The sequence below is a fragment of the Onychomys torridus genome, chromosome 8 (genome assembly GCF_903995425.1).
Source record: "Onychomys torridus chromosome 8, mOncTor1.1, whole genome shotgun sequence".
Classification (NCBI taxonomy): Eukaryota; Metazoa; Chordata; class Mammalia; order Rodentia; family Cricetidae; genus Onychomys; species Onychomys torridus.
This window is the reverse complement of record NC_050450.1, coordinates 72,431,207-72,454,501: the sequence shown is the minus strand read 5'-3', so window position 1 is coordinate 72,454,501 and position 23,295 is coordinate 72,431,207. Positions and strand designations below refer to the sequence as shown.

Sequence of the window (23,295 nt, the reverse complement as noted above, 5' to 3'; positions counted from 1 at the left end):
GCTTGTGAAAAAGCTGGAGCAGTGCCCTACATCTGTAACCTCAGCACCAGGAGAAAGTGGGGAATGGAGTTAAGAGGGTTCACTGACCAGCCAGCCTAGCTGAAACTGTAAGCTCCAGGTTCAGTGAGAGATACTGTCTCAAAAACAAATAAACACAAACAAAAAACAAGGTAGAGAGTAACAGAGGTGCACATGTAATAAAAATAAAATGAACAGTAACATAGGAAGATGTCCACATGTCAACTTCTGGCCTCCACATGTGCTTAAATGGCTAAGTGTAACATTCTACCCCTACCCCAACACAATAACTTAAGAAGCAATATGATAAAGTAATAAGGTTTCTCGTTATACATTGTTTACCTTTCTCTAGGTTGTAAATCTATTGAATGGAGAAGGCAAGGGCTGGCAAAGGCTAAATGTAGAGTCTCTGTTAGCCCTTTCTCCAGCCTCTTAGGATCTAATTTCCTCTAAGAGGTAGAGATGCTAGGGATCTCCAGACCTGAAACCTCAATATGATTATGTTTCACATATGCCAAACAGAGTTCTTTAGAAAGAAGACCTGTTTAGAATGAAGAGCTAAAGGAAGAAGCTTATGGCAATAGGATGCAATAGTTAGCATTCGAGGAAGCCCACACGTTTAGACAAGTTTACAATGTGGTTACTGTAACTTTTCCCTTCTTAGTTATCATTACACAAGTCTTTGTGGTTTCTGTCTGCTAAGCATAGTTTTCTTTCTTCAAGTGAGTGCTCTCATGCTTCTGTTATCAAGAAAAATCAAATTAAAGAAAAATGAGCCTTTATTGTTTGGAATAGTGACAAAGACAAAAGCTTTGGTTCAAATAGTAAATCTGAATTACTAGTTCTCTGTCCTTTCCCTCACCGATAACTTCCCATTAAAGGAAAGTACCCACCTTTGTGACCAGATCAGAATGTCTGATGATTGCACGAACAAAGAACCTGTAGTCAGTTACTTCGGTGCCCACTTCCACCTTAGCTGCCCCAAGGTACAAGTGCATCTTGTGATTAGCACATGGAATGGCAGTAAGGTCAAAATTTCTCATCCGGTTCAACTCTAACTGGAAAGCCAGAGCAGGCTCCAGGTGACGATAAATGCGGTCCTCCTCAAACTGAGAAGAAGAATCAGAGACAAACAGCTTACATGAGGCAGTTGCAAAGTTACTTTATGACTGTGTTGGTAAAACAGATTCTTAAGGGCTGGAGATGTTGACTCACATCTGTAATCCCAGCACCTAAGAGGGTGAGGCAGGAGGATTATACAAAGTTTGAGGCTATCATGGGGATTTTGGATGTGGCTCAGAGGTAGAGTACTTGCCTAACATGTGAACATGTGGGCTCAATCCCTAGCACCACAATAAATAACTAAAATAAAATAAAAAATAAATCAAGGCTATGGGTTACATAGCGAGTTTGAGGATAGCTCAGGCTACAGAGTGAAACTCCATCTCAAAAAAAGGATGGGAAGGGTCTCAAAAATAGAAACATAAGCTATAATATACTAATGAGCTACATACAGAACTACTGTAATAGCTTACACAAGAATAGGTCTCTAGCCCGGCAGCAGTGGCGCACACCTTTAATCCTATCACAAGGGAGGCAGAGCCAGGTGGATCTCTGTGAGTTCGAGGCCAGCCTGGTCTACCGATCAAGCTCCAGGACAGGCACCAAAACTACACAGAGAAACTCTGTCTCGAAAACCTAAAAAAGAATAGGTACCCTAGCCGGGCAGTGGTGGCCCACATCTTTAATCCCAGCACTTGGGAGGCAGAGGTAAGTGGATCTCTCAGTTGGAGGCCAGTCTGGTCCAGAGTGAATTTCAGGACAGCTTGGGTTACACTGAGAACTACCTCCCTCCCCCCAAAAAAGAGATGCCCAAACATCTATCTGTTTCTCAAGTTTTCAACATTTCATGCTTCTACAACTGACAATGTTCATCAAAACAAACAAACAAAAAACCCCAAAGACATAGGCAAGTGGATCTCTTTGAATTTTAGGTCAGCCAGGTCTACATAGAGTTCCAGGCCAAGTGGGGCTACATAGTAAGATTCTGTCCCCTGCCCCAACAAAATAACTAAATGAAAACAACACAAACAAAAACCTTTAATTCCCTCAGAATTTCTAAAGCATTTAATACTGTTATAATTTAAAAAAAAAAAAAAAAACCCAACTATACAGATTGCTTCACATTAATTAGTATCTACTTCCATACATGGTAATGTTATGGGTTCATTCAAGTAGTATGAAATACTTAAGGGCAGTACTCATATCACTTAATAAAAAATAAACATCATAGTTTTTGACAGTATTTGGTTCTGGGGCATTCTATCAGAAGTTACATCATCACTTATATATAAAAGGTTCTATAAATCCATTTTCTACATTGCTGATCATAAATTGTTTTACTAGAAAGCCTGTCAATTAAATCAATGGGAAAGATACCTAAAATATAAGCTAGTAAGAGGGAGAAATCAACACGGTATGAAATTTTATACTTTAAAACTGAGAAACAATGAACAAAAAGAAGAGCTGAATAAAAATCAACTGTCTTGTAGGTGACAAGAGTGACCCTACTAAAAACTAGAGTAATCCTACTACATAAAGCATTCTTTAATAACACCTCAAAACTGTTCTGAAGGAAAGGGATGGTGTTGAAGTTATCGCCTTCTTCGGGTCAACACATTTGATGACTTCTTAAAGTAAACTCTTTCTGAAGGAAGTGTGCTTTATGGAAAAGAGAATGGCAACAATGACCTGCTCATAGCACAAAAAGGGGAGGGAAAGAGGGAAGGATGGGTCGGAGGAGAGAGAGGAAGGGAAGAGGGAGGAGACAAGGAGAAAGGAAGAGAAAAAGAGGCAATGGAGTGAATCAGCCTTACCTTATCCCTTGCTCGGAATGTGAAAAATTTGGGAAATTCTCTCTGCGTTAAAGAAGAAGGCAAAGTATGTTAGTCCTTCATGGAATGGCTCTTTGGGGACACAGCATACAGTATGGCCTCAGTCAAGTATCTAGAAAGCAGTTCCTAAAAAACATGCTCCTTATCTGAGCTTACTCCAGGCAAGAGGGACCGACCCTCTGGATAATCATCGCTTTAATTCCTCTTGGAAATTACTACACTAGTAACCTACCTTTAGTGCCTATCATCTCCAAAGAAAAAGTTTTCAATTCATTTCTCAAGTAGAAAAAAAAGTGTCTTCCTGCCTGTTACTATTGGCATAATTTGGCAAATAAAATCAATATACCCTATGCTACAACCACTGCAACAGGACTTACTAGACTGATTTCCCAAGCTTCTCCTTAAGAAAACTCTTCAAATGTAAACTAGCCAAGTCAATTTTCAGTCTGTGGTGTTTTGTCCCCATCCTTACTCCAGCATTCATTCTGAAGCTGATCATTTCAAGGATTTAATAATAACGTTTCAAGACAAAGTAAGTAGTGGGTGCTACTTTGGTCACTACTGCTCTGCCTAGGAAAGAAAGGGGTGGGACCAGTGAACTTGAAATCATTAGGTCTTCCTGCACAGCATTACACAAGAAAGCAACCAATTTACTAGAACCCTATTAATTAACAAAGATGAATTCAATTAGCAGAGTTCATTAGTTTCTGAAATTTAACTTATTAACACCAAATACCCCTGTTTCTCGGATGGGAAGCTCTCCTGGCAGTGCTGCAATGAGTCATTACTATCTCCTCTCTAGGAGGTTCCATTAGGCACCTTCTTCATTAGGAGTGCAATATAATCAGTGATAGTTGGCATAAAGCAGAGAGACTAGGACTAGGTAGCTACACATTCTTCAAGAGCCATGAAGGAAATGAGGACTGATAATCTACTAGTTGGAGGGAATGATCACAGCCCCTGCTTTACAGATGAGCAAGGCTTAGCTCAAGGGGAAAGTCAACCCAAGTCTCTCATGACAAAGCCCATGCTTTCTGCCACTCAAGCACAGGGTATTACCTTTTTATTCTTGTTATAATCAAAATTCCTTATTTACATATGTTTTTCTTTGGTGAGAACAAAGGGGGGGGGGGCGGAAATTAAGACAAAGCAGGAAACAAGGCAAACTCATACTGCAACACTGTGGATTTTTAATTTACAGAAAGTTTGTTTCTTTTCTTTCTTTTTCTGAGACAGAGTCTCATCATGCCTTCCTGGCCTGAAAGGTTGACTTTGACCTCCATCTATCTGCCTCTGCTTCCCACTGCTGGGAAAGCAGAAATGCCTCACCATGACTGCCTGCCTACATTTTCATAGAATTTTAACTGTAAGATTTAACTTAACATACTTCTAGGAGTTCATTTACCAATACCAGGAGAATCAAAAGGTCTTTAAAAGCCCTTCAAAAGTGAAAGTGGGTTTTACATATGACTGACATTTTACTAATAGGATTTTGTTCTCAACAATTCTCTGGCACACCTCCTTCCGCCAGACCCAAAGTCAGTGTAGCGCAGGGGGTAACTTCAAAATTTTTAAGTAGGCAGAGGCAGCTGAACTGTCAGCAGATTCCATACTCTGAACTTGACAAAGTCTAGTTCTGGGTTAATTCTAGAGAAGTTTAGCTTCTAAATTATGACTTAAAAATAAAACATAAGGAAAAGAAAGAGAGACAAACCCTTCCATGAGGTTTTCTTGAAAGAAGACATTAAAGTCTTAAGATAACATGTAAGCACACACTTTTCTATCTGCCTGACCTGAGGAAGTACTGATAGGTCTGTGTACAACTGTCCCATTTTTACTAAAAAACAAAACAGTAGTAACCACAAATTTTTAACAGAAGCTTTCTCTCCACCAAATCAATTAATCAAAATTGTAGGCATGAAAAAAAAAAGTTTGAATGAAAATATCTTCATCACATAAAATGAAAGGGCTACCTTTTGGCAGAGGGCAAGTTAGCTGTAAGGTGACAAGACACAGTTAAACTATCAATTAAAAAAAAGCCACTTTCACTGTGTGTAGTAGGACTAAGGAATCAGAGTCAGGTGGATCTCTGTGAGTTCCAGAATAGTTAAGGCTACACAGTGAGAACAAACCAAAAACCAAAAACAAGAAGCAGCCCCTCCCAAGCAAACAACAAATGCCCAATTTCATCACAGAGCTGAGGAGGTATCTGAGGTGATGGAAGTAAACCTCTTCCCCAACTTCTGAGAAGATTTTGATACACTGAAATTCAGAACATTTACAATAGGGATCGACATGAAATGTCTGCAATAGGAAGACAGGAATATCAATACATTCTTCAGGAGACCAGAAGTCTGCCAGCTTTCATAAACAGTCAACTTTTTGGCACTCATAAGACAGACAGACAGACAGACAGACAGACAAACAAACCCAGGCATGGTGGGACAGGCCTTTAATCCCAGTACTTGGGAGGCAGAGGCAGAGGCAGGTGGATCTTTGTAAGTTCAAGGCCAGCCTTGTCTACAAAGCAACTTCCAGGACAGCTAGGGCTACACAGAGAAACCTTGTTTCCAAAAGCCATAAACAAAAAACAAAGCAAAACCACCATTCTGATCCTATGGTTTTAGTAACTTCATGCATTTCCGCTCATCTTCATGCTGCCAATTTTTCCACTAACAGCATTCCTGCTTATTCCATCACTAATGTAATTGCTTTCCAGGCATGCTCTAGTGTTATGGGCAAATATCATAATTGAATGTACACAAAGAAAGCCCTCTTAGTGTTCTGATACCAAAAAAACAAAAGAATGCAACATTTCTCAGAAAGAAATTATACCCCTGCTGTGTTCTAATCAGCCAACCATCATCAAGACAATCAAAATAATTTGCCTAAATTAGCCAATCAAGACACCCTGCAAATCAGAGAATGTGAAAACCTGAAAGAGAAAGCATCATAGCTGATTATGATACTAATAATCGTGTTAAAAACCTAATGAGATGAAGAAATTGGGAGCTTGCTGGTGCAATTCTCTTTTACCTCAACATGCTGAGAACTAATTATATAGACTGTAATTAAAACAAAACCCTAACCAAACCTGGCTAGTTAGTCCACCAGTAAACAACTAACTACCTTGCAAAAAGAAAAGAAGCAAATGCAAACTACAAACTATGAGCCATGATAACTGTTTATGATACCAAACTCCTCCCTCAAGGCCTAAATAATCCAAAATATTTCAACTTACAGGAGAGTCTCTCACATGCAAATAATAATGAAAGGGTAACCAGCTCTTGGGAGTTTGTGAGATTTTTTTTTTTTTTTTTTGAGCTGAGGCTCGAACCCAGGGCCTTGCGCTTACTAGGCAAGCACTCTACCACTGAGCTAAATCCCCAACCTGAGAATTTTTAAAGTCCCATAAGCCCTTGGACCAAAAAAAAAAGAAGGAAATATTTAAATAAAATACAAACTATGTGATTTAGAATCCTGTCACAGCATTTGGACCTTAAGTTTTTATTTTATTTTAAAAAAGAGGAAGAAATTCTAAAAAATATACATTTTAATATACTTGAAAATATCTTTGCTAAAAAAAAAAAAAGAGAAATCAAATTTTAAAAAGTATAACATATACCAATTAGTTCTTTCTGATACACCTTTTGGAATTTAAGATCTAAAATATTAGTGTAACTAACTGCAACTTAGCAGAGAAATTCAAGAAGCCAAAGCTTTCATGTTGTGCAGGGTGATATGCCTATAGTTCCAGCACTTGAGAGGTTGAGGCTACAGAGTGAGACTCTGCCTCCTCCCTCCCCCCCCCCCTCTCTCTCTCTCACACACACACACACACACACACACACACACACACACACCAAAAAAAAAAAAAAGAAAAAGAAAAAGAAAAAAAAAGAGGAAAGAAAACAACAACAATAAAAAACCCAAACAAAAAAAAACGATTTAAGATAACTTTCTTTTTAGGGTTCTTTTCTTTTTTTAAAATGCAACAGATTTTTTTAAAGAACAGACTTGTTTTCCCTCTAACTTCCTATTATAACATTAATTTCAAGCCATTCTTTGCTTCACATTAAGGAGACTTGACTTAATTAGATGGCTATGAAAACAGATTCCAAACCCAGTGTTTTTACTGCTGGCATAATAGCTGTCGCAGAGTGAGTCTGTGAATAGCATTAAGCAAGCAGTCAAGGCAGCAGCAGACATACCAGTGGCCAGCTTTCTGGGGACAACCATGACCACACAATGGAGTACTGAGATGCTTATGGGCTTCACTGGTATCAGAACAAACACCTCACAGTACACTGTACTCTACGAATCCCTCTTTTTGTCTGGCCCTTGTTTGTCTCACGGTTCTAGGGCAGTCCAAAAGATCCATGACTTTGAAAGAGCGGTTTGTTTCACTCCACACCAAACCAATGTTGTTCTTAACAAAACTTGGTTGCCTTTCTCCTCTCCGTGGTGCACAAGAACACATTCTCTCTTCTATTCAGTAACACAGGGATTTGACAGTGTAGAACAGAGGGAACTGCATATATCACTGTGGATTACCAAGAAGCCACAGAGATCAAGGGATTCGTCTCTCACACTCCTGGAAAGCTTCCTCTTTTTCACACTACACTAACTATGGACCAAGCTCATATCAGACAACATGACAGAGGCTAAGACTAAGCATTCCTCATGAATGGCAAGCTACCACCATCAGAAAAACTCAGATCAGCACTAGGACTGTAGTCCTAAACTTGTACAATTCCTGTCAAGGTTCCCTAGAGTTTCAGTAATAATTGCCCTTGTCCCTCCCAAACCCAATAATCATTTCTTTCTTTCTTATTTTTATTTGGTTTTTCAAGACAGGGTTTCTCTGTGTAGCTTTGGTGATCACACTATATGCATTATATGCACTCTTAGCAAAAAGTAAAATAATTTTACGAATTCATGTCAGTCTCTTTAATAATATGCTATTATTCCAAGGCTGGTGATAAAAAGTGAGCTTACCAAATGTTTAGGACCCTATTCCAATTCTGATGCACATTCAGTGCCTGGCTTCTGGCATGTGTACCTTAGTTCTGAGAGCACCTACCAGCCACAGTGTTTATTCATGGGCACTCATATTCTATCCCCAAGTATCAATTTTATTCTCTAAGCTCCCGATTTTTCTTCCTAAAGCCCCAGGGTTCTCTCTAAGCTCCTCATACTTCTCCGCTGACTTCAGTTTCCTGTCTCAAGTTATTGATTGATATATACCTGCACTCTGCTGGATTTCCTGACATCAACAACACAAGGGAGTTGGGTAGTCCACTACATTTCCTAAAGCATTTCAGAAAAATCATAACTGTTTAGCTTGCAGGGGAGGCTCTCTCACTTCTCTATAGACTAGACAGATCAGCAAGGTGACTATATGAGGGAAAACAAAATATCTAATGCCTTGAGTTTAGAAAGCCCTTTCCAGAACCCAAATGTTAACTGCTAATTAGTAAAAATGAGCAGTACTTAAATAATAGCTTAGTTGTTTTAATTGCTACAGTAAACAAATAGCAACAACGAGAACAGTAAAAATTTCTTCAGGAAAACCTAGACTTCCTAACACCCTTGGAATCTTGGCTACACAGAAGCAATTTGTGGTGAAACATTCTGACTACAGTCCTTTTGAGTGCCATCATGAATACAGGCTATGTTTCTGGTCTTACTGCTGTCTCCATACTGGTTACAATCTCAGTGTAAACTAAAGTTCAGATAGCTACTATTAGCTTAACTTTCCTTCCAATAAAAACTTTAACTTCAAAAATACTAATATTTAATTCAGTTAAATGGGAGAGCAAAGAGAATGCTTAATATTTATTCATTCCTGATCTTGGAATTAACATTAAAAAACTGCAACTGAAGCTCTACAAGGGCATTTTAAACTTATAATCACTGGCCTTCAGAATTGAGTTTTCTTGATATTAAAACTTATACTCGGGCTGGAACAATGGCTCAGAGATCAAGAGCATTGGCTGTTCTTCCGGAGGTCCTGAGTTCAATTTCCAGCAACCACGTGGTGGCTCACAACCATCTGTAATGAGATCTAGTGCCCTCTTCTGGTCTGCAGGCATACATGCAGACAGAACACTGTATCCATAATAAATAAATAAATCTTTAAAAAAAAAAAAGAACTTATACTCTTTTTTAGTAGAAACTAAGACCTCAAGTGCGACATACACTGCTTTCTTACTGACTCACTGTGTGCACAGAGGAATTCCTACTTCTTATTCAATAGAGGCAATGTACATACTCATCCTTATTTATGTCTCAGAGCTACACTGAGACTTCCAATGCTGAGGGGGAAAAGAGGAAAAGAAGAGGAGGAGGAGGAGGAGGAAGAGGAGGAGGAGGAGGAGGAGGAAGAGGAGGAGGAGGAAGAGGAAGAGGAAGAGGAAGAGGAAGAAGAAGAAGAAGAAGAAGAAGAATCTTACCTAGAATATTAGATAGAATTAAAAATTCATTCCTAAACTTTACTTACATGAAATCTCTGATCCACCTCACAGTTGACTTGTTTTCTGAAATCCTTTCAAATTAAAAAAAAAAAAAGAGAGAATAAATGAGCAGAAACTAGAAATTAGTAAAAATATTAAAAACAAACTGAGTAACAGGTGATGAATTTAGAAAATTCTTCCCAGAATCCCAGATATTATCAAAAGCCTTTTAAAAATGAAACTTATAGAGAAGTACTTATTTCTTTACATAGAATCTTTAAATAACATACTATTGTATCCCCTTTTCTTATATTTAAAAATGTGGGGACAGCAAGGTGATGGCAGCACAGGCACTTGGGAGGCAATGGCAGGCTCAGAATTTGAAACTAGCCTGGTCTACAGAGTGAGATCCAGGACAGCCAGGGCTACACAGAGAAACCCTGTTTGAAAAACAAACAAACAAAAAACCCCAAAGATATGGTGGCAAAATAAGTACTAGATAGATATAATTCAAATGTCAATACCTTTTGTGCAACCAGGAATGTAAGTCGCCGGATCCCATGCTCAACCAGAGTAGCTTTCTATGAACAAACATATAAAATGTAAGATAGATAACAACCAAATTTTACCTTACTTAAGTCTTCACAAGATTCTGACTGGAATAAGTACCCTTTTTGGAATCTCAGAACTTTCAAAATTAGAAACAAATTTGAACATTGCTCCTGGGATTATGTGCTAAGGAACAGAGGTTCTATTGATCAGGAGGGAAGGGAGTAGAGAAGCAAAGGTTATATGAAGTCTTAGAGCTAGTTCACCTCCAGGAGATGCTTAGTGTTAACTGTCTATGTGACAATCTAGAATCAGACAGAAAGAGAGTATCAATGAGGGATTATCTAGATCAGGATGGTCTGTAGGCATGTCTGTTTGTTTTGTTTTGGTTTGGTTTACTTTGGGTTTTTCGAGACAGGGATTCTCTGTGTAGCCCTGGCTGTCCTGGAACTCACTCTGTAAACCAGGCTGGTTTCGAACTCACAGAGATCCATCTACCTCTGCCTTCTGAGTGCTGCGATTACAGGTGTGTACCACCACTTCCCTTGTGGGCATGTATGTACGAAAAGTAATTTTTAAAAAAGGTATATTTTATTATTATTTTCTGTTTATGGGTGTTTTGCCTAAGTGTATGTCTGTGAATCACATGTATGTAGTGCCCAAGGAGGCCAGAAAAGGGCATCAACTCTCCTAGAACTGGAGTTTAAAGATGGTTGTGAGCTGCCCTGTGAGTTCTGGGAATCAAATCCAAATCCTTTGGAAGAGCAGACAGTGTTCTTAACTGGTGAGGCATCTCTCTAGCTCCTGTTTGGGTAATCTTGATTACATTAGCTGAGGTGGGAAGACCTGTCTCTTGGGAGTCAGTTTTCTTTAAGGATGAGAACCCTGGGAGCTTGAGCATACTTCTGGGCAGGACTCATTCTAAGGATAGTAGGAGGGTAACACAAATTGTACTTGATGGAGGGGGGAAAAAAAAGAAGAAGAAGAAAACTCAAAGTTGGGTGGAAAGCAAGGGGAGGTTGGAAATGAGATGAGTGTGTGTGTGTGGATGAATATGATCAAAACAAATTGGTTGATATTTTCAAGGAATTAACAAACATATTAAGAAGAAATGGCTCATCAGTTAAGATATATTTCTCTTCTAGAGAACTAAAGTTAAATTCCCAGGACCCATATCAGACAGCTCACAACTATTTGTAAATCCAACTCCAGGAGAATCCAACTCTACCTTTTGTGGGTACCTTCACTTATGTGCATACTCCATAGACAGAAAGACATACATACACACAATTTAAAATATATACATATTTTTAATTGTAAATAAATAAAAAGCCACCAAGCTTGGTGGTACATGCCTGTAATCCCAATACCCAGCAGGCAGTGGGAGAAGGATTATGACTTCAAAAACAATCTGAACTAAAGTAAGTTGCTGTCTTCCCAAAAAAAAAAAAAAAAAAAGGTGGATGTTAAAAACAATTTTAAAAAGACTTTTAAACTTGGGATCATTCATAGCTCCAGTTAGTATAGGCAAACAAATTGTTAGAAGTCAACAGGACAGTGGTTTCAAGACAGCCTCTTATATGAGTCTTGAACTCCCAAACCTAAGCTTTCCTCAATTCTGTACTATATGTTTACTTCAAAAGGCAAATAATAAGTTTTAAATGTTTTTGAAGATCCTTACAAAGGAGCTACATGGTAATAAGCAGGAAAGTAATCCCACCCATTGAATGACTTAGGAGAATTCATGAATAATAGAAAAAGATATAGAGACTTTTACAGCTCTTGGTAAGACTGCAGTTGGATTACATTCCCAGCTATATTACTTGAATTGACAGTTTATAAACAAATTCTTTTTTTTAAAAAATCATTCACATTACATTTTGGAGGGTTAGAAAGATGGGTCGGTGGTTAAAACCACTGGCTGTTCTTCCAGGGGGCATAGGTTTGATTCCCAGTGCCCACATAGCAGATCATAATCAGCTACAACTCCAGTCCTAGAAAATCCAATATTCTCATCTTGCTTCCATGGGCCCTAGATGTAGCATACAAACATACATGTAGGCAAAACACTCATACACATCAAATAAAATTAAAAATGACATTTACTGGGATTGGGGAAGCATAAGACCCTGGGTTCGGTCCTCAGCTCTGAAAAAAAAAAAAAAAAAAGACATTTATCTACTTGTGTGTTTATGTCTACATGGATGTGGGTCCTGGGGACTGAAAGCAGGCCATCAGGCCTGGTGGCAGGCTCTTTACCCATTGAGCCAACTTGCTGGCCTCCTATTCTTAACATTCAAGATAATATATAAGTTTTTTGTTTTTTTTTTTTATTTTTGTTTTTTCAGGACAGGGTTTCTTTATGTAGCCCCGGCTGTCCTGGAACTCAATTTGTAGAACAGGCTGGCCTTGAACTCATAGAGATCCACCTGGTGCCTAGGCCTACTGAGTGCTGGGATTAAAGATGAGCACCATTATGCCTGGCAGGTTTTTATTGTTGCTTTTTTTTTTTTTAAATTCAAAGTTGTTGTTGTTTTTTATAAAGAAACATGTGTCTGGGCCATTTCCTCCTATTAAAAATTACATTTATCTACTCATGTGTTTGTGTCTACATGGGTGTGGGTCCTGGGGAATGAAAGCAGGTAATCAGGCTTGGTGCTATGATTCTTGGTGCTGGATTTCTGCTATGGTATTACTGAGTAATAGCATTGCTATTACTGATAGTATAAGCAAAAATTAATAGGAAAAACATATTTTCTATAAACAAACTTCCATGATAAATTCCTAGGTCAAATAAAAGTAAACTTTAGTCTGACCACTTTTAAAAATTACCATACTGGGGTTGGGGATTTAGCTCAGTGGTAGAGCACTTGCCTAGCAGGCGCCAGGCCCTGGGTTCGATCCCCAGCTCAAAAAAAAAAAAAAAAAAAACCAAAAAAATTAAAAATTACCACACTGTCATCATACTCTTCAGTATAAGTAAACAAATACTGACATTACAATAAAAGTAAAATGTGTTAAAAGAAAGGAGATGTGCAGATGCTCTCAGTATGCTGAGCAACAGAAACACTTCAGACACCAACAAAGAATTCCTCTACAGCCGAGTCCTTCAAAGACAAGCATCAATAGCTATGTTCTGGCAAGGGAAGAAAATAACTTTAATAATGCCATGATTTAAAATCAAAATTGTTATTGCTTTTAAAATTCCACAAGTGGCTGACAATAACAGCAGAGCAACAGGATTCTGATTACATTGTAATAATGCAGGTCTCACAGCAAGTCCACAGCTATTACCCAGCGATTAGGCGTCATCACCTGGAGAAACTCCATTTACACTGACGGCTTCAATCTCCTCTACAAGTCATTTACAAATATATGATCCTAATTTCTATGAGAGAAAAAAGACATGCTGGGACTAGAAGATTATTTGGACAATTTGGATCAACCTATTTGATAGTTTAATGTGTGCTTTAAAAAAAAAACTTTTTCTAAACTGCTAGAAGTATGATTATGAAGTGAAAAACAAAACGAATTATTACTCCAGTTTTTTTTTTTTCAAAATGGCTTTTCCCTCTTCTTCTCACATCTATTTTAAAAATATGTAGATGAAAATAGCAAGTATTCCAAGGTAAAGCATCTTAACTGATGCTTTCTCTAAGCTCCTAGTGTTAGCATTCTGCCCTGACCCTTCTTAATGCCTTAGGCAAAGTCACTGGATTTCCCATTGCCTCAATGTGTGAAAATGAAGAAACCTCTTTAGATTGCTGTATAAGAGTATGCAATCCTTAGGTTTTAGGAAAACAAAAAGCCTAAAGTTGTGAAAACACAATCAAATGTAGGTTACTTATACCTAAAGAATCTAGACAGAAACTTTCACTTGACTTATTCTATGAAGCAGCTGCTGCCATGTACATCAGGACTCCTCCACTGAGGTAACCTTGGTCACTGGTGGAAGGTTGATTTTAGGTAGTTACCTACCGTGTACTTCTCTGGAAGAACAATCTCCTTGTGTTGGATGCTGAATCCCATCATCAGTTCCCCTGCTCTGAGAGTGTCAGAGAAAATGCTGACTTGTGTTAACTACTACATCATTTTCTTCCTACCATTCGCCATTAACTGGCATGAATGCCAGGGGACTAATTTTAAAACTTAATACAGCACTCTAAAAACATCTACTGAGTCTTTTATAATAAGCACTAAGTGCTATCCCTTCAAAAGTAACACATGGATATGATCATTAAAGGCAGTTTAAAGAGCACACTTGGGCATCTATCACCTATCAGGAGCACAGCTCAATAGTAGAGCAATGCCTGGTACACAGAGCCAAGGATTTCTATCACCAGTACCATCCTCAGTATTCATTACTGTCTTAAACATGCCTATTCAGTTGCCCTAACTAGATTCTACAGGAATAAAAATGTATCATTTTCCAAATCTCCCAGATCTGACATGAAAGCCTTTGCTCCATCATTTTCCATTTAGTCATAAAACAGTATTAATTAACCTCTCAGAACATGAGCTTTTCCATGTGTACAACTAGAGTAACTCTTCATTAATGTAAAACTTGTGTAATTGTAGAAAAGTGCAAATAAATTGAGATAGAATTTCTTTATAAATAAACATTATTATTGTTGTTTTAAAAATGTTAGCCCCAGGTAGACTTCCAGGAGTCCAATTGTTGAGAAAGAGGAGGGACTGTAAGAGTGTGAATTGTTGAGACCAAGATTGGAAAAGCACAGGGACAAATAGCCAAACAAATGGAAGCACATGAATTATGAACCAAAGGCTATGGAGTCCCCAGCTGGAGCAGGCCCTCTGGATAAGTGAGACAATTGAATAGCTTGAACTGTTTGGGAGGCACCTAGGTAGTGGGACCCAGACCTGTCCTTAGTGCATGAGCTGGCTGTTTGGAACCTTGGGCTTACACAGGGACATTTTGCTCAGCCTGGAAGGAGGGGACGGGAGCTGCCTGTACTGAATCCACCAGGTTTAAATGAATCCCCAGGGGAGTGTTGGCCCTGGAGGAGATGGGAATGGAGGGGAGGGGCTGGGGGAAAGGTGAGGGTGGAGGCGGGAGGGGGGAGGGCAGGGGAACCCATGGCTGATGTGTAAAATTAAAACACAAATATAATAAATTTAAAAAAAAAGAAAAAAAAATGTTAGCTGCCACTTATCTCAAATACTTGGGAAGTAAAGGCAGGTATATCTCTTTGAATTTGAGGCTACCTGGTATACATAGTGAGTTCCAGATAGTCAGGGCTACATAGTGACATCTTGTCTCAGAACAACAACAAAAAGCACCCCCCCCAAAAAAAACCAACCAAACAAAACTATACTCATGTGTGCGTGCAAACACACACACACACACACACACACACACACACACACACACACACACACACGTAGCTGGAGTTTTCCTGGTCCTGCCTGGCCCACAATCAAGACAAATCAAGACCCGCAGCTGCTCAGACCCAACCAAGTAAACACACAGAGACTTATATTGCTTACAAACTGTATGGCCGCAACAGTCTTCTTGTTATCTAGTTCTTCTATCTTAAATTAACCCATTTCTATTAGTCTATAAATTGCCACATGGCTTGTGGCTTACCGGTACCTTACATCTTGCTTGTCATGGTGGCGGCTGGCAGTATCTCTCTGCCTCAGCCTTCTACTTTCCCGAATTCTCTTCTCTCCTTGTCCAGCCTATATTTCCTACCTGGCTACTGACCAATCAGTGTTTTATTTATTAACCAATCAGAGCAACACATTTAACATACAGAACATCCCACAGCACATGTGTGCGCACACACACACACATACACACACTCAAGTATACATGTATGTGTATATGCATGTATGATGTATGTATGTATGCATGTATGCTGAATAAGTAGTAATTTAAAAGAAGAAGTTAGGTTAGCTATTCAGTCCTATTAAGGAGGTGAAATTTGATACAATCCTACAGAACTGAGGGAGAGGGAAGGGCACATGAGAGACAGGAAAAACAACTCGTGATGAAAATGGTGAGAATCTAAGTGTTAATTAAGTATGGAGTTTGATAGCAATGTGATCACGCTCAAGTGACACCAACAACAAAATCAAAAGGGAAGCTGGAAGTATCGCAAATATTTTAAGGGGTTGGGGGAGACAGAGCACAGAAAGAACCTGCATGGAGTTGGGCACATATGGATCTTGTCACCAAAGGAATATATTCAGCAGTGAGTTTAAGACTGAACAATGAATGTTCAAAACTGAAGCTCTAGGAGAGATTAGAAAACATATTCTCTTAAAAACATCTGAATATCTAAGGTCTTGTCATAAAAAGATATTCATTATAGATAATTAAATTACTTTGAAATTTTCTTCCTGTAGTTAAAACATGGTCTTGAGAGTTACGATAAAAGACAATCAATGAAAAGTCTTACAAGTAAGCCAGGCGTGGTGGTGCACACCTGTAATCCCAGCACTCGGGAGGCAGAGGCAGGAGAATTTCTGTGAGTTTGAGGCCAGCCTGGTCTACAGAGTGAGTTCCAGGACAGCAAGGGCTACACAGAGAAGCCCTGTCTCGAAAAATCAAAACAAAAACAACCTTACAAACAGAAACTGATGAAAGGAAGACTCTGATGCACACAGCAGAGAAGAGCCGCCACCGCCTTTTACCCAATCAAAGACTCACATTTTGCTGAGTGAACTCTCTGAACATAGCTGCAAGCCTGTCATCCTCAATATCACCATCAGTCTTGATAGCCACATTCAGAATGTGTATTGGTTCATCCCTGGGGACCTATAACCCAAGAATACAAACAGAAGAAGATTATGAGGCTGCTACAGAAGCTGGAAGAAGTCAGTACCTAGTAGAACAAAAACATATACCTATAGTTCTGGTTTGCTACTCAATAGTACTAAACACACTCAAACTACTGCCCAATTGTCACAGCAGAGCTAAAAAAAGCATGTAAGACATCAAAGGCAGTAGTTCGAGATGACTTCAAATCTTGAAATAAACTTGAAGGTCACAGTGTCTCCAGCAAAATGGGAGTCAAACAATCTACATGAGAGAAAGAAAGCACTGTAACATAGTCCCACTTACTATACTTTCTTACAGGTTATCAAATCATGGGAAAATAATGGAGGAAAAGAACAGAATATTCATTTACTGAGAAATTTGAAGGAGGGGATTTAATAAAAAGACACCTTTAAAAACAAAATGTCCAAGTCCACCATTTCCTGAGGACTACATTAGTACCATATGAAAGACATAAGCTATCATTGCATGGGAACTCCAAAAACTAAAGAAATCTTTAAAGCAACATTAGGAGACCCAGAGGCAGCTCTAATGGATATACATATAATAGAACACATTCTCCACTACAGACTTCAAAATTAATAAAATTTATAAATTTGGAATTTACCCATTTATTATAAAAAGTATTTTGAAGAAACATACAAAATCAAGTAATGTAGCACAGTATAAAAATTACCATTCTGTAGACGAATTTCTAAAGAGTCTTATTAAATAAGAAACACAGGGTCAAATACAAGGGTTCATGCTGTAGAGATCAGCGTAATAGCCGCCAACTAACCTTAGCTCACCACGTCGCCATAGCTTCCCAAAATAGCCTCTTCCTATTTAACCTGCACCTTTATTGCCTTCCTGTTCTGCCTCCTCATTGGCTCTAAGCCCAGCCACTCTGAGCAGCTGTGGACCATGCTGGACACAGGAAAAATTCAGCTACACAATTCCAAAGTCAGAAAGATACAGTATAGTACAAATCCCATGTATGGAAATGGTGATGGTACAAGCCTTTAATTCCAGTACTTATGAGGCAGAGGTAGATGGATTTCCATGAATTCGAGGCTAGCCTAGTTTACAAAGTGAGTTCCAGGACAGTCAGGACTATACAGAGAAACCTTGTCTTGAAAAACCAAAAAACCAAAACAAACAAGTAAGTCCCATGTCTAAAAAAGCAAAGTAGTCTTCCAAAGGGAGTACCATACCTTGTCTTCATCATAGAGTGATGTATGACCGGATTCTGGGAATGTGGGGCTTTGGGGTGGGGAGTCACAGAAGCAGCCCATTATTTCATCAAAGATCCTAAAAAAACACCAGAGAAACATCCACAATAAAAACTCAAGTGACAGGAAACTAATGCTGCCATGGTAGCTCAGTCTAAAAGAATAATCTACCCTACAGTGTGCTCAACAGTCAGCAGAATAGAAATACCAGTAGCTAGAGATGACATGCAAAATATCACCAAGTGGCAGAAATTAGGAGGATGGATTGTTTAAACTTTAATAAACCATATATATTTTTTCTTTTAAAAATGATGTAAAGCTTTTTTGGTTTTGTTTTGTTTTCATATGTAAGATATGTGCAGTGCTGTCATCATCGCTCTTAAAGTAACAGAAGGAGCCCGGGACTGGAGCAGTGACAGGCCAATGTAATTACCCCTCCCCCTAGGGTAATGCATCAGTATACATCAAGAGATAGATGCTGAATGCATTTAATCAAAAGATGTATCGTCTCTAGTGGGGCTCACTCTAGTGTTGTGTTTAATTTCTCCTGACATTTCACTCATCACAGAGCAGACAGCTTCTTCTGTTAGCTCCCGAGGAAAAGATGATTTTGTTTGTTGCTTTTTTTTCCTTGACCAGGCTTTACACTGCATGGAGAGGCTGAGAGAGTCTGGAGGAGGAGTAGAAATCGAAAGATATCTATCTCTCTGAGGGCATATACAGTGAAGGCTGTATCTCTTTGGCTAGCTTGTAGCTCTTCAGGGGAAGCTTTATTTTTCAGAAAAGTGAGACCCCCACCCCCCAAACTAGAGGTCTATGGTTGCCCTTGAACAGACAGACACAGTCTGATTATGCCTTACCTGACAAAATCTTCAAAGGTCCGAAAAGAGACCATTCCGCCCATCCGCTGACAAGGTGGAGTGAAGGAGTTGTCCAGCAGAACATCGCTGACACTAGCTACATGAGTCATGCCATAGTGGTTGAGGTTGGAGGCAAAGGACATTCTAAACAGTGATTCAATAATGTTCATTAGAAAAGGGGCAATGACTGGGAGATTAACAAAAGGGAAAAGAAATATGGAGAAAACTTTCATGTAGGGTCAGGTTGCAGAGCAGATGGTTTTTGTTGTTGTTTATTTTTGTTTTTGTTTTTTCCCCCACTATGGATGAGGCTGCAGCAAGATTCATGTTTCATTTGAATTTTCCAGGACTATATTTTCATCACTTCAAAAGTTCTTCACATAGAAATCTAAGGACTACCAAGGGTTTCATGGTAGTTTTTAACACAATGAGCAGTACATAGGAGTTAAAAACCATCTTGCATCTTCCCCATCTCCTTTTCTCCTTTAAAAAAAAAAAGTAGGCAAGCCAAATTAGTTGCAATTATTCAATATTTAAGACACTTTTTACTTAGGAATAGTAATAGGTTAAACATTCCCAGGTATAGTTTTATAAATATCAAACAGTAATTCTAGTTAAGAAGAATGAAGTGATACAGTAAATAATTATAGCAAGTTATTTATGGAATAGACGTCCTCAAAAGTAACTTTATTGAGGTATTTACCCTTTCTATTGGTAGACTGACAGATATTTATTGATTATAGTTCTCCCCTTTTATAAAGAGTTTAAACCCATATTGCAAAAATTCCTTTTTAAATTTAAACATTTTTTTACTAGAGCAAAAATATCTCCACTGAAAGCCTTATTAAATTTTAGCAAGATACAAAGGCAGAGCATTGGTCTCAAAGTATGTGTAAGCATGACAAGCAGTTGCTAAATGGAGATGCTTGAAGAGAACTGAATTGATTTGTCCAATCTAAGTCCATAATGAATATGAATATTCTTTGATGCATCTCAGCAGAATGCACTCATAAATAATATCATAAGGTATTAATGAATGACCAATCAGGACAGCCTGTTAGGAAGGACCAAGCTAAAGGATGCCTCCAAGATTTGTCTCACACATTACTGGCATATTGATCTGAAGTAAGTTCAGAGCAAGATGATGACACCTGCACTTTGGAAAACTATTTAAAAATCTCCCTGAAGAACACCACCTGCAATCTTGCAGGAGGAAGAGAGAGCAATGTGAGCTTGAGGTTTGGGCCCCACTGAAAATCATATTTATAAAAGGCAATGAGATGCTTCATGGGATGGGGATTCTGCTCACACAGACTAAAGAGACTGACACTCCTGGTTTTTATTCTTTTGGTAAATGACGGCAATAGGAACTTCATCTTTCAACAGTATTAAGAAATAGAAGGCAGACTGAAAGAGGAAACCATTGATACCATGAGTGAAACAAACAAATGAAGTACATATCAAGCAAGTCTTACACATGGTGCTCACTAGAAACTGCGATTCTGAGCTGTAATAACTCAGAAATGCTATTATCCGGATTTCTAGGATCACCAAGTATACTTATCAAAGGAGCAAGTTTGTGAGGCATCTTTTCTACTTGCCTATTATTAGACAGGAAAGAGACAAATGGTTCCACATAACATTTAAAGGGAAGCCCCTCTAAATAAGCTAACAGGCTGTGTTTGTGGCAAAGATAGGGTTAAATCTCTTTTTCACTTGATGGAACCCCATGGGAAATAGATACACGATTCAGTTTCCTTCTACCACTACGCTTGTGGGCCAGAACAGATAAGGTTGGCAGAACTGAACCAAGCTTCCTCTCTAAGGGAAGACCAAGGGCTTACAAAAGCACACTCTTTTCTTTTTCACATTGAAATAGAGTTATACAGCTATAATTTGTTTTAGTTACTTAGTATTTTAAAGGAAGAGAAAGAAATGTAAGATTATAAATATTTTCACATGTAGCATCTACAAAGAATTTGCCACCAACTTGTCACTGTTTTAGCATTTCGTGGTTTAGTCTAATCAGAATTGCTATCCTCTCAAACTTGCATGTGATCTTGCTTGGCCGAGGAAGCCAGAGAAACGCAAAACACTAAAGTATAACTCAAATATATTGGCTCAGAAACTTCTTCACATGGCTCAATGTAACAAAACTTAATATATTTTTCCAATGATAATCTTACAGGTATAAAATAAAATGACTTTTAAATCATAACACTTTCACACTTTAGAAAAATAGTTAACAAACTGATGAAACATGAGATCAGCTATTTCTGGATTTTCACTCCTCTAAAAAGAGAAGCAAATTAGAGAAACTAAAAATTGAAAATACTGTGAACAATTTGCCAGGCTAGGAGTAACCTTAGGGTTTCTCCTCTGAAAGTCTCAGCTGTAATGAGAACTCAGCAAGATGCTGCCAGCAATGCTGAACATCAGCTGACAAACTCCCTCTCACACAGAGCTCAATGAGGTCTTTGCCTCACTGACACTTTTCAAGTACTTTTGGAACAGCTGAAGACATGTTTTCTGAACAGAAAGAGCAACTCAGTGTGTCCAGGGGGAAGGCAAGGGTTCCCTAGCAGAAGATAACACATTAGCTTGTTGACTGTAGTATCATTTTTTCCTTGTTTCTCTATTTTAAGTTATTGGGGGAGGGTGCTTTTAATTGGAAAAGAAACTAAACATACGGTACCTGTTTAGCGTGGGGATGTTCCCTCTGTAATTAAACAACCACAGTTAGTTACTGATAGGTTAGTGAAAGCCATAATAAAAGAATTGTCAGAGTAGATACAGACCAGTCACCAGGAGCTCCAGTTTAGCAGCCCTGGCATCAGCAGACATAATTAAGTGCTCATTACCCTTCAACCCCCTGGGTGCCTCCAAAGAGACATCCTCCTGACCTACCTCACCACAGCAGCTGTTGAGGAAAGGGTCCAGATGTATTTACTATGGATTTTTTTTTTTTTTTTAAATAACTCTCATTACAAAAAAATAATGTGGAGTAGTGGTAAAACATGGACTGGTTAAAAAAAAAAAGTCAAGCTATATTATATGGCACACTATCTTAAGCTGCAACATGAAATATGATCCCTGACAAAATTTCTAGACTATTGCATGCTCCTATTATAAAGGAGCAATAAAAAGTACATTCCATAGCTCCTCCTGCCTTGTTTTTCTAGGATATGTAATGTACCTACAGTTTCCTCTAAGGAAATGAATCTATGATGCAGACACCCTGAAATTCAGCCACACTCTTCCTCTCTAAAAGCAGCAGTTATCTTAGGGCACAAGAGTTTACAAGCACTGAAACTTCTGAGGAATCTAAGTTATACTACTAGTGTGATATAACTTGCTAAAACTAACACTCTGTAATTAAATGAATGTTGGATAATTATTTTTAATTGTTATTAGCTTGAAAAGTCTAGGCCTTTCATAAATAAAACTGTACTTAACTTTGACTAGTTTTAACTTCCTTATAAAAGATGTGCCAAACCAAAGAAAGAAAGATTGAGGCAGGCAGTGGTGGCACACGCCTTTAATCCCAGAACTAAAGGAAGCAGAGGCAGGAGGATCTCTGAGTTAAAGGCCAGCCTGGTCTATAGAGTGAGTTCCAGGACAACCAGGGCTTTACAGAGAATCACTGTCTTCAAAAAACAAAAAACAAACAGACTAAGCTACACAAAGGAGAAATAAGACAAGATTCTTGAATTCTCTTTGGTATTTGAAAGTATTTCTCAGAATTTTGATGTCAGATATTTCCAAACAGAAAATGAATCAACTAAAAACTCTTACTTTCAATGTTAAAATGGCAAAAGGATATCACCCATAATTTAGGGGTACTTTAAGGGAGTTGACTAGTTGCTATCTTAACCTTCTTACAGTCTTTTAACAGTATTGAATCCTTATTGGGGTTTTCTGGCACACAGAAGTATTAATGGGCAGAACATACCAGGTGGTGCTGCTGATGTGTAGGAAGGAAAATGATGCACTTTCCATGACAGTGAAAGGAGCAGGATAGTCTGAACTGGCCATATAAATAAAAGGCTGTGACATATCACTGTACACAAACTGTACACCTTGTGTGATTTGTGAGCAGTGATGCTCTTTGCATCAAACCTGTTTCAGGGTGAGCTCATAAGACAACAAGAGCTACTCGGAGTGTAAAACTCGAGTGTCTGGATTCCTTGAGCTCTCACTTAGGAGAATGGGCTTTATTTATCAGAGTCTTAATTACAATGCACTGGCCCTCACTAATACACAAAATGCACAGATTCTACAGCAGAGCTGGGTGTAGCTAAACAGAAAACTTACTGCAGGTGGTTAAAAGAATACCAATGTGCTTTAACTCTTGTGATGTAAAAGACACAATGAGGCCACCTGCACAGTGGTTCTCTTACCAGGAACCCAGTTGAGAGAGAAGAAACCTATAACCAAAGCAATCTCTAGGATTTATCTATCCATTTATCTGGGTTTGCAGAGTTTAAGAACCAGCACAATGTC

General features: G+C 38.6%; 1 protein-coding gene across 6 annotated transcripts in view; it reads right to left on the bottom strand.

Annotated features, from left to right (window-relative positions):
* Window positions 1–23,295, bottom strand: part of Acaca (acetyl-CoA carboxylase alpha) — a 273,401-nt gene that overhangs the window by 93,052 nt on the left and 157,054 nt on the right. For 5 of the 6 annotated variants that reach the window (XM_036195670.1, XM_036195674.1, XM_036195675.1 and 2 more), the window contains 8 exons: window positions 21,488–21,511; window positions 18,793–18,936; window positions 17,915–18,011; window positions 16,593–16,700; window positions 9,892–9,948; window positions 9,415–9,459; window positions 2,895–2,936; window positions 912–1,127 (listed from right to left, as the gene is read on the bottom strand). In XM_036195670.1, coding sequence (XP_036051563.1) covers window positions 912–1,127; window positions 2,895–2,936; window positions 9,415–9,459; window positions 9,892–9,948; window positions 16,593–16,700; window positions 17,915–18,011; window positions 18,793–18,936; window positions 21,488–21,511 — 733 coding nt within the window. The remainder of the gene's footprint in view (window positions 1–911; window positions 1,128–2,894; window positions 2,937–9,414; window positions 9,460–9,891; window positions 9,949–16,592; window positions 16,701–17,914; window positions 18,012–18,792; window positions 18,937–21,487; window positions 21,512–23,295) is intronic. The other variant, XM_036195671.1, reaches the window with a different exon arrangement.